At 45.4% G+C, this 13747-nt stretch overlaps 2 protein-coding genes across 6 annotated transcripts in view; one reads left to right on the plus strand and one right to left on the minus strand.

The window, feature by feature from the left end:
* The first annotated feature begins 1837 nt into the window (after window positions 1-1837).
* Window positions 1838-8987, plus strand: PDCD5 (programmed cell death 5). Its single transcript, XM_027044915.2, has 6 exons — window positions 1838-2005; window positions 2875-2912; window positions 5510-5571; window positions 6387-6478; window positions 7408-7479; window positions 7802-8987. Exons 1-6 carry the CDS (start codon window positions 1940-1942, stop codon window positions 7847-7849), a joined length of 378 nt encoding a protein of 125 aa, XP_026900716.1. The 5' UTR covers window positions 1838-1939; the 3' UTR covers window positions 7850-8987.
* A 1133-nt stretch (window positions 8988-10120) lies between these two features.
* ANKRD27 (ankyrin repeat domain 27) overlaps window positions 10121-13747 on the minus strand; it is a 51222-nt gene continuing 47595 nt past the window's right edge. For 3 of the 5 annotated variants that reach the window (XM_027044910.2, XM_027044911.2, XM_053211328.1), the window contains 3 exons: window positions 13007-13085; window positions 12747-12819; window positions 10121-11475 (listed from right to left, as the gene is read on the minus strand). In XM_027044910.2, coding sequence (XP_026900711.1) covers window positions 11239-11475; window positions 12747-12819; window positions 13007-13085 — 389 coding nt within the window. In that variant the 3' untranslated portion in view covers window positions 10121-11238. The other 2 variants (XM_027044913.2, XM_027044912.2) reach the window with 2 other exon arrangements.

Genomic DNA, 13747 nt, shown 5'->3' on the forward strand with positions numbered 1-13747 from the left:
GCGTCCTCTCTAGCCTTGAGAAGTGAGTAGCTCACAGATGGTCCACAAAGGGTCTCCACTGTGACTCCCTCAAAACTCCAGACTACCATGTTTATAAACTATCCCTCTTACACCTTTTTCTTAAAGTTTATTTATTTATTTTGAGAGAGAGAGAAAGAGAGCACTAGGGGAGGGGCAGAGAGAGAGGGAGAGACAATCCCAAGCAGGCTCTGCACTGTCAGCACAGAGTGGCTCGAACTCAAGAACCATGAGATCATGACCTGAGCCAAAATCAAGAGTCAGAAGCTTAACCAACAAGGCCACCCAGGTGCCCCAAATCTTTTTTTTTAAGATTTTATATTTAAGTTATCTCTACACCCAATGTGGGGCTCAAACTCACAATCCCCACACTCCACCGACTGGGACAGCCAGGCACCCCTTTCCCCCCTTAAGTCATGCTTGCTTACATATTAGAGAAGAGGATCATTAATGTTGAAATTCAAAATGTCTAATAAATGTCTAATTCAAAAGACAGATTCTCTGTACCTAAATTGAAATATTTATACGCTAATAATGTTTACAGCAGCATTATTCACGATATCCCAAAAGTGGAAACAACCCAAGTGTCCACTGACAGATGAGTGGATGAACAAAATATGGTGTGTGTGTGTGTATAATGGAATTTTTTTCAGCCCTAAGAAGTAAGGAAATTCCAACACACCACAGGCTACAAATGGATGAACCCTGAACACAGAATGCTAACTGAAGTGGAAAGACAAATACTGTAAGATTCCACTTACCTAAGGTAGTCAAAATCTTAAGATAAAAGTAGAAATTGGGGAGTTGTTATTGAATGGGTATAGTTTCAGTTTTACTAGACGAAAGGAGTTCTAGAGATTAGGTGCACAACAATGTTAATGTATTTAACATTATTGAACCAAATAATGGTTAAAATGGTAAATGTTATAGTTTGTCACAACTGAAAAAAACAGCAGGTGGATAACCCGGGGGTTAGGGACTGAGCATTACACCGCCTCCCCCTCCACACACAACGCTTCTATTCTAAAGGCCACCCGCCAGGGAGTTCACCCAGCATATCTGCCCCCGAAAGTTCTCCCACAGGCCCTTGTGTGCCTGTGGAGTGGGGGTGGGTGGGAGCGTCTATGGGGAGTAGGAGGGGGTGTCTGGGTGAGGTGGGGAGGTCTTTGGGGGCTGGGGTGGTGTCCATGCGGGCCAGGCTGGGGTAGGGTGAGGGGTAGTTGTCTAGAAGTTTACACCACGCCCCACACCCCAGCTCCAACCTCTGAGCAAAGGCCTGTCTGGGCCAAGTGGGCTGAGTCTCGTCGTCCAAGTTTGCTTTAACTTGGCTTCTTAATGGCCCAGTGGCAGGGACTTTGTCCCCAACTCCCCGACCCCCGACTCATTTTAAGTGTACAATTCAGGGTCTTTTTAGCAAATGCAAGAGTGGTGCGACCATCACTGCAATCCAGTTTTAGAACTTTCCCGCAGCCCACGTGGCTTTTCTGAGCCCCTGCGTTCTCAACTGTAAATGGAAATAACATGAGCCTAGCACGGATCGGCCACCAGCAGAGTTTACATACTATTATTATGCTTGTTGATGACTGCCGTTTTGTAGACTACTATCCTTTTCCTCTGGCAGTGCGGTCACAGCACGCCGCGCCCGCGTGAGCAGCGCGTCCAGCGTGGGCGGGGAGGTGGGATTCGCGAAGACTTGCGTGGGGTTATGCCCAAACGCCGCCGGGCACCCTACCGCCTGCGATCGAGCAATCGGGCCTCTCCCGGCGCCCTGGCTGCGGCTGGCGGCGCGGCTCCGGGCTGGATTGGTGATGCCTGGGCGCTGCGGGCGCCTGCGCAGTGGGGAGGGTCGCCCTCGCGCCCGGGCGCCGCTGGAGAGTCCTCGGAGCTTGGCTGCGGCTGCTGGACTCAGAACCGCCGCACCATGGCGGAGGAGGAGCTGGAGGCGCTGAGGAAGCAGAGGCTGGCGGAGCTGCAGGCGAAGCACGGGGTGAGCGCCCCCGCCCGGCCCGTTCCTGGCGGGCACCGCCCTCGCCCGGGGTGGAGGGCGCGGCCCCAGGCGGAGGTTCAGGCACCGCGGCTGGAGCTCGCCCCGCGCGGGCCCAGGACCCCGTCGCTGGCCCCCGAGGCCGGCCTGGGCCCCTCTCCGGGCGCGTGGGCGCTGGGCCGCGGAGGCCGACCGCGTGCGGCCCCCGGGCGGGCAGGCGCTGGGCCTCGCCGGGCCGGCGTCTCTCCAGGACAAAGTGCTCAGCTCCTCGGTTCTCTCCGTCCCCTTAGCTTTCTGGCCGAATTGTTTCCTAAAATTAGGGTGTTCCGACCCAAGTAGTCGACATTGTTTGAGGGTCTGCTGTGTGCGAGGTGCTGCGGGTACAGTGGGGAACATCCTCTCTGGCGGAGTTGCGGGTCCCGGGGAGGAGCCACGCGCCCAACACTAATCCCGTAGATAAAGTGCTCAAGTTAAAGACTGCCAAGGGACCACCGTGATAGGGCTGGAGCGGGAAGGTCTCCAAGGAAGCGCCCTTTGAATCCGCGTCCCCAATACCGAAGCAAATATTATTATGACCTCTTAAACTCCGGTTTCGTAGGACAGGGACTCCCCTCCCTCATGGTTGGTTGTATTTAAAACATTCTACTAGATTGTGATTTTAGAAGCTTGTCAAAACATTGTAGTAAGTGGAAACTATCCTATTGATTTCTGTGAGGCCCAGCTTTTAGTTATTTGGTGATAATTTGATTCTTACCACTGCTGGAGCCTATTAGGTATCAGAAACAAGAAAGTAGTTCCTACTTTCTTCTTAAGTGAAATTGACTAAAAGATACAATTTTTACCCCCCCTCCCCCCCCCCCCCCCCCCCCCAGGATCCTGGCGATGCAGCACAACAGGAAGCAAAGCACAGGTATGGGCTGGAATTCTGAACTTTTTGAAGGATGGTTCAAAATGGTAAAAAACCACCAAATGGTTTTTAAAATTTAGTTATTATATTATTTTTTTTTTTAAGTAATCACTATACCCATGGTGGGGCTCACACTCAAAACCTGAGATCTAGAGTTGCATGCCCTGGGGCGCCTGGGTGGCTCAGTCTCTGAGCATCTGACTTGACTCCGGACTCCGGGGTTCTGTCAGCAGGAGCGCGCTTCAGATCTTCTGTTGCCCTCTCTCTCTCTGCCCCTTCCCCATTTGTGCTCCCGTTCTCTTTCTCAAAAATAAACGTTTAAAAGAAAAAAAGTCACATGCTCTTCCAGCTGAGCCAGCCCAGGCACCCCTAGTTTAGTTATTTAATAGATGTGTCCATCTTAAAGTTTTTTCTGGCATAGAGATTTTCCCATAAATAATCAGGGTATTTTCGTTATTAATTTGCTAATTAAAGAAAGGTGTATGGAACTCCGCATACTTCCCTTGTAATTGCTGGTTGATGTTGCTTCTCTGCTAAACTGTGATTACCTTAAAAATGAGCCTAATAATAGGGCTACCTCATGGGGATGTTGTAAGGATTACCTAGGTACAGTGCTTCACATTTAGTAAATTTCTCTGCACATTAACTGTTAAACCCTCTTATTTTATCCCAGCACGTGGTTGGGCACCTCACACATAGCAGATTACCTCACCATGCTACCTTTTTTTCCTGACGGTGATTTAAACACACACACACACACACACACACACACACATAAAATTTACCATAATAAATATTTTTAAGTGTGCAGCTCATTCGTGTTTACTGTAGTGTTATTATTATGCAACAGATCTCTAGAAGCTTTTCATCTTGCAAGATGGAAACTCCGTACCTGTTGAACAGCATTTTCCCCTCTCCCCATCATGCTGCCATTTAACTCATTCATTCATTCAGCAAGTAGTTATTGAGCACCAGGTCCGAATCAGGCACTGTGCTGGGTCTAGAGAAATGGGCAAGGCAGAAAAGGTTCCTTCCCTCTGGGGCTTATTAGTGGGAGAAGAATGGTGCTGAGAAGAAAATAAAACTACGACGTGAATGTCATTGATTGTAAGACATGTATTTTTTCACATTTAACAGAGATTAGATCTGTCTCATAATGGATCATTCTTGTCCTGGATTCTTCCAGAGAGGATTTATTTTTGCTTCTGCCATAACTTGGGTACATTTCTAACCTGAGACCTTTTAAAATTAAATTCTGTGCTTGAGGGGCATCTGGGTGGCTCAGTCAGTTGACCGTCTGACTCTTGATTTTTCTCAGGTCATGATCTCGTGGTTTGAGGGTTCGAGCCCCTTGTCATGCTCCGCACTAGCAGTGTGGAGCCTGCTTGGGATTCTCTTTTTCTGCCCCTCCCCGCCCCTCCCCTACTCTTTTACTCTCTCTCAAAATAAATAAATAAACTTAAAAAAAATTCTGTGCTTGAGATTTCACTCACCCCCAAGCAGTGTAAATTCAGACAGAAAACCTGTAAGACTAAAGCTTGAAGTTCAGACTCTGACAGGAACTTCTTTCTTCCTTCACTCGGGACCAAGGCTGATGGCATGCATCCTTTCTGTCCCTTTCTGCATGGCGGGTTTATTTTTTGTTTACCTTGTACTGTGGGTGTTACTCTTTGATACCCGGCTTTGAGTAGGGATCTCTTATTAGACTCGCCCATTTTGTTCTTAGAGGTACGTAAACTATGGCACATCTTACAATTGATGGCATTCTTTGATTCAGTGAAATCTAGTCACAGTAAATAACAGGGTTGAAGTACTCAGGGGCAATAAGGAAATGGCCTGTGGAGGTGGGCTGTGCACCACCGTGCACTTAGCCTCAGCTGGGGGTGGCCCGTAGGTACAGCCAGCCCCAGCTCCCCTTCTGATTCAGCCGGAGGATCTGCTTTTGTCTGTGTTGTGTAGTAAGTTCACTAAAGGATTTCATTTGGGAAAAACTTTTTTTTTTTTTTTTTGCTGCTGCTTAAATAAAAGTTCGAAACCACTGTCCTGAGAACTAGTTCCCACTTGAATCGGTAGAAAGATGCAAGGATGGTTGCAAGGTTATAATTTCACTCCCCCTCCCCACTCAAAAAGTGGAACTGAGAGTCTTGAACCATGGGGTCTGGTTCCAGCTTGGCCAGGTTTACCTGTGTCCCCATAACATAGCCTTCCTAGGTCTCAGCTTCATCTCTAAGAAAAATCACAGATTAATCATTTGGTCCTTTAATTGCCTGGAATCTTAACTACCAATTTCTAGAACCTCTCACACACTGGGTACTTTATGTATGTTGGTAATAGTGGCGGAACTAAAACTCCACCCTGAATGATGAAAATCTAAAGTTTTACCTTTAAACCTGGTAGGTTAGTACCCACATAAAATAAAGCTAACTTTTGAGGGCAGGCCTGGACTCCTACTTGGGTATGGGAACTGCTGCCCCCGAGGCGCCTGCCATAGCGCAGTCTGTGTGCGCGGCAGGCTTCCATCTTGGGAAACACGGGAGTTGTGTGTTCAGTAGGAATGCTGACAGCATGGTTCTAATTGTGCTGATCTGTTTGTGTCGTAGGGAAGCAGAAATGAGAAACAGTATCTTAGCCCAAGTCCTGGATCAGTCAGCCCGGGCCCGCCGTAAGCATCTTTAGTTTCCTCTAACTTATTTCCATAAAATGGACCTGAGCTACTGGAATAGGGCAAGGGATCTAGGATATCGTTGCTGTCTCTGGATTAAATATTTGTTTAACGTAAAAACGTGATGCAGATAAAGTTGTAAGAAATGTGAAGTTAATAAACCTAAAGAAATGTAATTAAACCGTTGCTAAAAATACCAGCTCAGTTCTCGCTTATCAAAGAGATGATCTCCAAGTGCATTTTAGGTCAAATTTATAGGAAACCACTCTTTAATCGAGTCCATCACAAAATGTTGCTGGTAGTTTATGTGGGTGATGGGGATTTGGGAGGTTTATTGTCTCTGTTTTAGTGTATGTTCATAATTTTTCACAGTAAATTCCAAAACATATAGAAAAAACTAATAAGCCAATCCAAATGAGCTAGTATCTTTTGTATTGTAACTTGAAGCCCGGCTTAGAAGAGGCAGGTTTCTTAGATGGATCAACAATTATATATGTGTGGTCATACAGAAATTGCTTTCCTTTTAAGTGGAAATCATTAAAAAATAATAATCAAAACAAAAGACCCCAGGCTTAGAATCTGAGGACCCAAGTTGAACCTTGGCTCTCCCACTACCTCTGTGTGGTGTTGACTGAGATTGACATGGCTGCACTTGAGTTTCCTCATTTTCAAGACGGGCTGTTGTACAATCTGCCCTACCTGCCTACTTGGCTAGTCTCAAAACACAGGTCTGTGAAGTGCTTTGGAAATGTTGGTGAATAGTTTTAAGTTCTCTAAGTGTGCATTTAGTTTTGACTCCTTCTTTTTCTTTTTAGTAAGTAACTTAGCGCTTGTAAAGCCTGAAAAAACTAAAGCAGTAGAGAATTACCTCATACAGATGGCAAGATACGGGCAACTAAGTGGGAAGGTAAGCTTGGACTGTCTTGAGGCCATTTTACCTGTTGATACTGACTTTATCAAAACATATCTTCAAAAGGCCAGTTTCATCTTCTGGTTCAGAAGTTCTTGTTGACTATTTCAGTGAAGCAATTTATAAAGGAGAGAATACTTGTGTCTACCATAAATCCTAAAAGATAACTAATTGCCTTTCCTAAAATCCTCTGCTGCTTTCCTTTATGACGCTGCTATGGAACCTTGATGTGTGTGTGTGACCCAGGGACTATTAGGGTCAGCATCTAATTGCTTCTACGCTGGCAACAGGTTTGTCAATGATACCAAATAAAATACTACCCATGTACGTAGAAGTTGAGCGTGTTTTGCAAAGGAGGAGGTGCTGAAATTCCTGGTTATTATGTGCGTGGCTGTGATGCCCTGATGAGCTCTGGTGAGCCTGACCTTCCTTCAAGATCCTTCCTTCAAGATGAGCCCCACCTGCACTGGAAGCTGGCTGTTGCCTCCATAGCCTGCGGGGATCAGGCCTGCGCTTGAACCCCTTACACTAAGAGCGTGTGCGGAAGAGACAATGACTGTTCATCTATTTTGAGTGACGTCTCTCCTTCATTTAAGCTCTTCAAGAGCAGAAGCTGTGTGTCTCCAACACAGGTGTAGGTGGTTGTCATTGTCTGTTAGTGGTGCTAAAGGTGTTCTTAAGTACTCTTAATGTAGAATTTTCCTGAGAGAGCTAATCGATGGATACCTTCCCCTCTCCTCAAATGAGGCTAGCAGAGCAAAATTGATTTGGAACTTAAACCAGTAGTTAGAACCTCCTGTCTTGCCTCTCCTTCCTTGCCTCTTGACCTCTGCCCCCATGCCCCCAGAAAGATGAAAACCGTTCAATCTGCTAGGTATAAACTCTTTGTTTAAAAAAAGTACTGTTTTTCTTTCTGGTTATCCTAGGTATCAGAACAAGGTTTAATAGAAATCCTTGAAAAAGTAAGCCAACAAACAGAAAAGAAAACCACAGTTAAAGTAAGTTTCCCCAAATGCGCATGGCAAAAGAAAAAGATTTTAATGATAAGTGTTAAATATCCTGTATTTATCTACTGTATCAAACCATGTTTCAGCCCATAAACATTTTCCATTTGTAACAGGTGAAAATTTGGGGAGAAAGGCTGCACTTGTTGAGGGGTCTAATTATTAAGGCTCTTCTGTTCCCCCCCCCCCCAATCGATACAAAACCCTAAGTTGTTTCAAAGGTCTAATGTCTTGTAGTAGTAGACCTTGTTCTTGTCAGAAAGTCTGAGTTCTGCTTTATTAAACCTGTAGTGACACTCCTTTACTTTCCCCCCAGTTCAACAGAAGAAAAGTCATGGACTCTGATGAAGAGGATGATTATTGAGTTTAAGATGTTTAGAGACTGGAACTTAATGGAACAGTTCTAGGACAGATAACACTTGGTGGAAGTAAAGATCTGATTGTTTACTTTGTTTATTGTCTATATGCCTTTTAAAAAAATAAACTTGTTATGCAAAATAAAACAATTTGGGCAAAGTTTTTTTTGTACCATAGCCGAATGAACAGATCTGCGTTTGGAATTTTTTCTTTCATACCAAAAGTTTATAAACGTGTAGCAGCATGAATATATTCTTTGTAACTGTGACATTAGTGTTAGGAAAGTGGCCTTTGCAGAAATAGACGCTGGCTTACTCTTCAGTAAGAAGGAAATAGCATCCAGTAACATGGTAGTTAAAACCCATGGATTGAGAGGAATCAACTTTTAATGTTTAACATCTAATATTTCCAAAATCTAGGTTCTGAAACCAGGTACACTATTCTTCCTGAACATAATCTGTATGTTTAAGGTAAGGAAATTCCTTGCTTTGGTTTCATTTATAACCTACTTTTCAGAGGCACTGAGACTATATTATCTTAACAAATATTACCCCAATCCAAGACAGTGGTACTTGCATTGCAGAAAATTACCAAAATAACTAGGAGACACTGATAGTAATACTGGAACGATAACCAACATGTTGGAAACAAAGTAAGTGCCTTCTAACTTTAGTAGTTAAACATTTTGGTAGAATTGTTGGAGTTCTTCACCGATAAAACTGCAGGTAATTTAAAGCACATGTCATCTATTGTGCTTTCCTCCCACTAGATTTTGAAACCTTTACTCATAAATTTACTTCTCAAGTGAGCTCTTCGGTGTAACCTTTTAGAGGCCTCAGCCCAGGAGTAAGTTCAGAACATTTAATATGAAGGGAATAGGATTGGTGACAGGAAAGTAACAGGAAAAATGGTTTAGAATCCCAGTCTCTCTAATGAGCATACTGCTGATCTATATCTAAACTGTGTATTTGAGATGTTACTCATTTGGGGACTTGAAATTTGGAACTGTGGCCAAGAAAGTCCGCGTTGGAGCATCTAGCATTCCTGAATAAACAAACTAATGAGTAGAACTTTTAACATCAAAAATTTTTAAAAGGAACAGAATTAGAGTCAAATACAAGTTTTGCTCAGGGATTTTGGGGGGGGGGGGAAGCACATCCCAGTTATAGGTAAACTTTGCTTTAGGTCTTATTTACATAAAAATGCTGGAAGGAGACTAGATGATTCTCTGCACGTTTTGTTACATGCTTCCTCCTACAGAATAACCACTGTCCTGACGGCATCTATCCTGTCCTCCAAGGACACTTGAAGATGGAAAGTGGTTCTGTACACAAGGATAAAAGTTATGCAAGGCAGCCTAGGAAATGGGGCGTGGTTATTCTAAGCTTTCTAATTTAATTGACAATACTTTGAATTCAAAGCATTCTCACACAGTATAGAAATTTGGGCATTACCAATTTCTGAGTGGTAAAATGAAGTTTTAAGTGGGAAAGAATTGGAGAAAAACAAGTTTTAAAAAATAATTGAGGTAGTCACTTCAGACAGCTCACCCTGCTAATCGCAGAGTAGCTCAGGAAGAAGCTTCTCCCCTAAAATCGACCATCTCATTCAAGGTACTTACATCTCCAGAAGACACACCGCACTGGAAACTGCCAGTTCAGATGACAGCACCAAGCAGGCCGTGACCCCAGATCTGATAGTGCCAGCAAATCACCCTTCTTTCTCTGAACCTATTTCAACATTTGACAGTTCTACCAGTCGGGGCGACTGTTAGAATTAAATAGTTTTCAAAATTCTATCATACCACCCAAAAAATGAGGGGATATCAAATGCGTGTATTTGCAGCTTGGCTGACAAACTGCACAGGACACGATTTCTTAATTAGGAGGGCAGCACACCGTGACTTAGGTCAATGAGGTCGTTTTGTTTAATACTGTGGAAAAGGAGGAAAAATAAACCTGAATAAAGAAATTTGCAAAGCAACAGTGCTTATTTCCTGTTTGGGCTAAAAAGCTATATTGCATTCACTTCTGTTCTGGTTTTTTAAAAAATTAAAACCTTTTCCTGGGCATTGCACCTGCTAGCCTCAGTCAGTCCTAGGGAGGCGAATGGGTGAGGGTCTGCTCTGAACCGGTTTACATATTTCAGTGAGAAGTGTGTATCCATCCAATGGGGGAAGATCTTTCCATACACAAAGCACACGTTTATAGCAGAGAGGAAGAGAAACACACATCTCTCCAGAGCAAAATACCAACTAAAGAAATATACCATGGCACGCTCAAGAATCATAGAGTTTACTGTTTTCTTTCCCATCATTTGGCACAGATCCAAGGCACATTAGAAAATTAGAAATCATAAATTACTTTGTAGAAAAATAATCAGTCCCTCCCTTCTATACATACACAAGTATTTCCAAGAACATGCACAAAACCATGTCCCTATTACAAAGTTATTTGAAAATGTACTCAGGACAAACCCATGTTTGCAGCTGTAGGCCAATTAGTAACATAAAAAAATAAGTATAATCTATAGAAATTTGTAAAAAGGAATAAATGGCAATAAATTCTAACCGAAAGTAACTCTGACCTGGTTTGTGCTGTAAGTTTTGAATCTGAATCAAAAGACTAAGGAAAGATGTGCCAAATCTCTCTAGCTCAGGAACCATCCGGCAGGTGTGACATCCAAGGTAGGTTTTTAACGGGAGGGGAGGTTTCGAGAGACACTGATACGGGTGCGTATGTGCGGTGATCAAACACCTGTACTTACTTTGTTGGAAGAAAAATTACACCCAACCGTCCCCACATACATAGTGCAGAACAGGTCATAAATGTCCTTTTCACTAAACGCCACACTGGCACGGGGACATCTTTGGGCTCGAGTGCTGCTTTGCAAAGGAATATTTTCCAGGCCCTCTTTTCTCCAGGCCAGCGCGTCCCGTCCGCCCGGCCTCCACGGTGCCCTGGAGCCCACGCTGCTTCTCCGCAGCCTATCCCAGAGGGCAGGGTTCTTTAGCCGGTGGTTTGCTAATCTGTACACACGGCAGAGGTTAGCACCTTGCAGTGGGAGGACGGAACCCGGTGATGAAAGCCATCTCTGCAGCCAGGTGGCCTGCTGCTTCAGAAGAAGCCCACACCCGGTCTCGGGGATCGGGACACCACTGGAAACTGTGTGTATTCCCTTTCCAAAGTGCATTCATGAGCTCCGAACAGGAGAGACATGGTGGTGGTTTTCTTCGTTGCATTCTTTCCCTCGGCCACAGAAAAGCTTTCAGGAACTTTCTGCTTTACTCTCAAACCAAACGCAAAGTACAGGTCAGTTCTCAGCTGAGTTCCTGCTCGGCACCTTCTTGTTGAGGACTCACCTCCTGGCAGCCGACTTAACAACCGCTTACCGCTGTTAAGACTGGGAAGTAATAGTAGCCTCTCGGGGAGCAGCTGGGTCTCCGGCGGTCCCGGGGCTCTTGGCTGCGACCGTGTCCTCGACGGTGTGTCTGCGCAGCATCCGCCGGCTCGCAGGAACGCTTTGTTTCAGCCCGGGCCTCTCGGGCTGACTGCTGCTTCCTCTGCCCGCAGTCTCAGGTCCGCCCCGGTCTGGCGGGTTGTTCTGCTCCCGTGTAACCTTTTGCCTCCCTGGCTGAAGAAACGGTACAATTCAAGCAGTTCGTTCACACTGCGTGTAAAACAAGAACCACACAAGAACGGCGTCCTTGGGTGCTTCTGTGTGTCACCCGACGTGCTCGCTACTCTCTGGGCATATAACTTCAGCTCTGACATCCCTGTGGGACAGCATGGGTGCCACTGATACTCTCTGTGTGTCAGACGCAACGTCAGGGCTCTACCTGATCTCACAACTAATCTTTATAACAAGTACGCCCTGATGGCTACACCGTGCACGGCTGAGGCACAGGGTCAGCAAGTGGAAGCAACCTGCCTAAGTCCCCGTCGCTCACAGGGTAAGAGCTGGCACCCGACCGAACCCAAGCAGATTTCAGTTTGTGGGTTTCCCACACAGCGGCGGGACGGTCCGGTCCGTCAGCAAGTCACGGAAGATTGCGTCGGAGGCCGAAATCAGCCAGGTTGACAAAAATCACTTCAGTTCTCTAAAGCAAAGACTTAGCGCCTGCGCAGACGTGCTTCGACAAGCCCGTGCCACCGCACGTGCTGGCAAGTGTACCCATCCGCAGTCATACTGCCAGGAGCAGGCAGGAAAGTCAGGTTTCTGGGAAGAGGCACCATTGCACCACCGCACCCAAAGCAGCCTCCCTTTTGTAACGGAGTGAGTGAACAGGCTGTCGGAAGGCGGCCACACGCGGATCTGTCCACGTGAGCAGCTTCCGACCGCATTCGGAGAAGGCTTTTGTTGAACCCATCTGGACACAAACTTGGTTGCTTCCTGACATCGGTGATTCACACGCTAGTGAATCCTAGATGGCGTAACCCGAGCTATCTCACTGAGCACACATGCCACAAGCTGCAGGGGCTCTCTGCGCCCACCCCTGTTCCTACTGTCCCCTCACTCTCCTTTCTCAGTAAACGAAGTCTGTGCCCTTGGCTGTGCCGCTAACGAACCCATCTTAGTTGTTACTGACTCTTGAAAAGAAGGGGATCGTGACATGAGAAACGTGTTCACCACGGGTTCGTTTTGGAAAAGCCAGGCTTTAAGAATACGATGAGGGGCGCCTGGGTGGCTCAGTCGGTTAAGTGTCCGACTCTTGGTCTCGGCTCAGGTCATGATCTCACAGTTTGTGGGATCGAGCCCCCTGTCGGGCTCTGCACTGATGGTGTGGAGCCTGCTTTAGATTCTCCCTCTCCCCCTCTCTCTGCGCCTCCCCTGCTAGCTCTCTCTCAAAAATAATTAAAAACAAAAAAAGAAATATGATGATAAGCCAGCGTTTCATGACTCACCTCATGCAAACAGTCTTCAGTAAAATTAGGGACACTTCTCTCCCTCGCCATAATCTCCCTTGAAGTCCTTCCCCTGAAACCCAAACCAAAGTGACATCAGTGTTTGGGACAGTGGTGTCGAACACTCTGGTTGGCCACAAGGTGGCAGCATTTGACGAGCGCGGATTTTTCTGTAACCCATCAAAGGGGCACATACCTGGCTTTAGTTGTAAGTAAAAGTCGGGTCACAGCCCAGAAATCAACGCAAATTTTATACTCACTTAAACTGACCGCCTGAGTGGACAAAGTAAAACTGTCTTGTAAAAGGTTCATCTGGTAGATCATACATTTTTGAGTTCCCTGTAGATAAAAAAGGATAAACATTTGAGAACTTCTGAAGTAGTTTTAAGGATTTTTAAAGTTGTAGCACAGATGCAACCTTTCAATTTTCTTAGTTTAACAAAATTGAGAAAATTACACACTGCATTTGCTTAAAGAGACATATTAGTAGCTATCTGTTTATTACCGGTAAGCCCCCACGGAAAAGAAGAAAGATGCATCCTTATTAACACACAGGACACTTTGTGAGACAGACTCAGGATTATCCAGACATGGAAATGGGTTTACTCACATTATTACACTACAAACTATACTGTAATTTTAAACAAGAATAGAGGGGCGCCTAGCTGGCTCAGTTAGTACAGCGAGTGATCTCAGGGCTGTGACTTTGAGCCCCATGTTGGGTACAGAAATTACTTTAAAAACAATAAAATCTGAGGCACGTGGGTGGCTCAGTCAGTTGAGCATCTGACTTCGTCTCAGGTCATGATTTCACAGTTTGTGGGTTTAAGTCCCACATCAGGCTCTGTGCTGACAGCTCAGAGCCTGGAGCCTGCTTTGGATTCTGTGTCTCCCTCTCTCCCTGCCCCTCCCCCACTCATGCTCTGTCTCTGTCTCTCTCAAAAATAAACATTAAAAAAAATAATAAAATAAAATCTTTAAAAAAATAAAAGTAAAGAGTA

This window comes from Acinonyx jubatus, chromosome E2 (assembly GCF_027475565.1).
Source record: "Acinonyx jubatus isolate Ajub_Pintada_27869175 chromosome E2, VMU_Ajub_asm_v1.0, whole genome shotgun sequence".
Lineage (NCBI taxonomy): Eukaryota > Metazoa > Chordata > Mammalia > Carnivora > Felidae > Acinonyx > Acinonyx jubatus.

What these genes read in the sequence shown, in the direction of transcription:
- PDCD5 (XM_027044915.2), top strand. Translation starts at nt 1,940, where the DNA reads ATGGCGGAGGAGGAGCTGGAGGCGCTGAGGAAGCAGAGGCTGGCGGAG. An exon ending in AGCTGCAGGCGAAGCACGGG is followed by an intron (nt 2,006 to 2,874) that starts GTGAGCGCCCCC and finishes CCCCCCCCCCAG; the next exon opens with GATCCTGGCGATGCAGCACA. An exon ending in ACGGGCAACTAAGTGGGAAG is followed by an intron (nt 6,479 to 7,407) that starts GTAAGCTTGGAC and finishes TGGTTATCCTAG; the next exon opens with GTATCAGAACAAGGTTTAAT.